Source organism: Miscanthus floridulus, chromosome 6, assembly GCF_019320115.1.
Source record: "Miscanthus floridulus cultivar M001 chromosome 6, ASM1932011v1, whole genome shotgun sequence".
NCBI lineage: Eukaryota > Viridiplantae > Streptophyta > Magnoliopsida > Poales > Poaceae > Miscanthus > Miscanthus floridulus.
Genome location: NC_089585.1, coordinates 67,730,486 through 67,731,177, shown reverse-complemented (window position 1 = coordinate 67,731,177; position 692 = coordinate 67,730,486). Strand labels below are relative to the sequence as shown.

Here is a 692-nt window from a genome sequence, read left to right as displayed (position 1 = left end):
ATGTTGCAGCCGATGATCGGCTCCGACGGCCTCGTCGAGCTTGCGCATGGGGACCTCGCCGTCGTCAGGCTCACCAAGGACGACGTGGCCGTGGCCACCGCGGTGCGCGTCGGCAAGGACCTAGGCTCACCGCTCACGCAGGACGAGCCCGTCGTCAAGCTCTACTGCGTGCACTACCTCTTCACGCTGCTGGACAAGGACGGGACGCTCCTCAACTATGGCGTCTCCTTCAATGCCGCCGCCGTTGACGCTTCCGCTCTAGCGTCGGTTGACGGCTTGCTCCGCTCCAATGCCTGCTCCTCCGCACCTTCTTACGTGGTGGTTCCGTCCAAGAGCTCCAGACCACCGCCGCAGTCACAGCCGGTTGTGTCGGACGGGTACTGGAACGAGTTCACGCCGAGGATTGAAGGCTACAACGGCGTGCTTGCCAAGGCCATCGCCGCGGGAACCCGAGGCCTACGGCAGCCAGGTGCTCTGTAGTCTGTATGCTGCCCCTCCCGTGCGTTTTGGCAAGTCCATCCAGTGGAGACCGGAGAAATGAGTAATACCCTCCCCGTATCCGCCTCTCATCGGGTATTACCCATACCCGACCCATTTCACGTGGGTATGGATTTGGATAATGGGTATGAATACTCAACGACAGGTTGAATTCTAACGTTGCATCCCAGTGGTGGAGACCGCTTCCACGGCGG

General features: G+C 61.0%; 1 protein-coding gene across 1 annotated transcript; it reads left to right on the top strand.

Annotated features, from left to right (window-relative positions):
- On the top strand, nt 1-480 carry LOC136460652 (senescence/dehydration-associated protein At4g35985, chloroplastic-like). The gene has a single exon (XM_066460273.1). The coding sequence runs from the start codon at nt 1-3 to the stop codon at nt 478-480; it is 480 nt and encodes a 159-aa protein (XP_066316370.1).
- The last annotated feature ends 212 nt before the right edge of the window (nt 481-692 follow it).

Coding starts and splice junctions, on each gene's coding strand:
- LOC136460652 (XM_066460273.1), top strand. CDS start 1: ATGTTGCAGCCGATGATCGGCTCCGACGGCCTCGTCGAGCTTGCGCAT.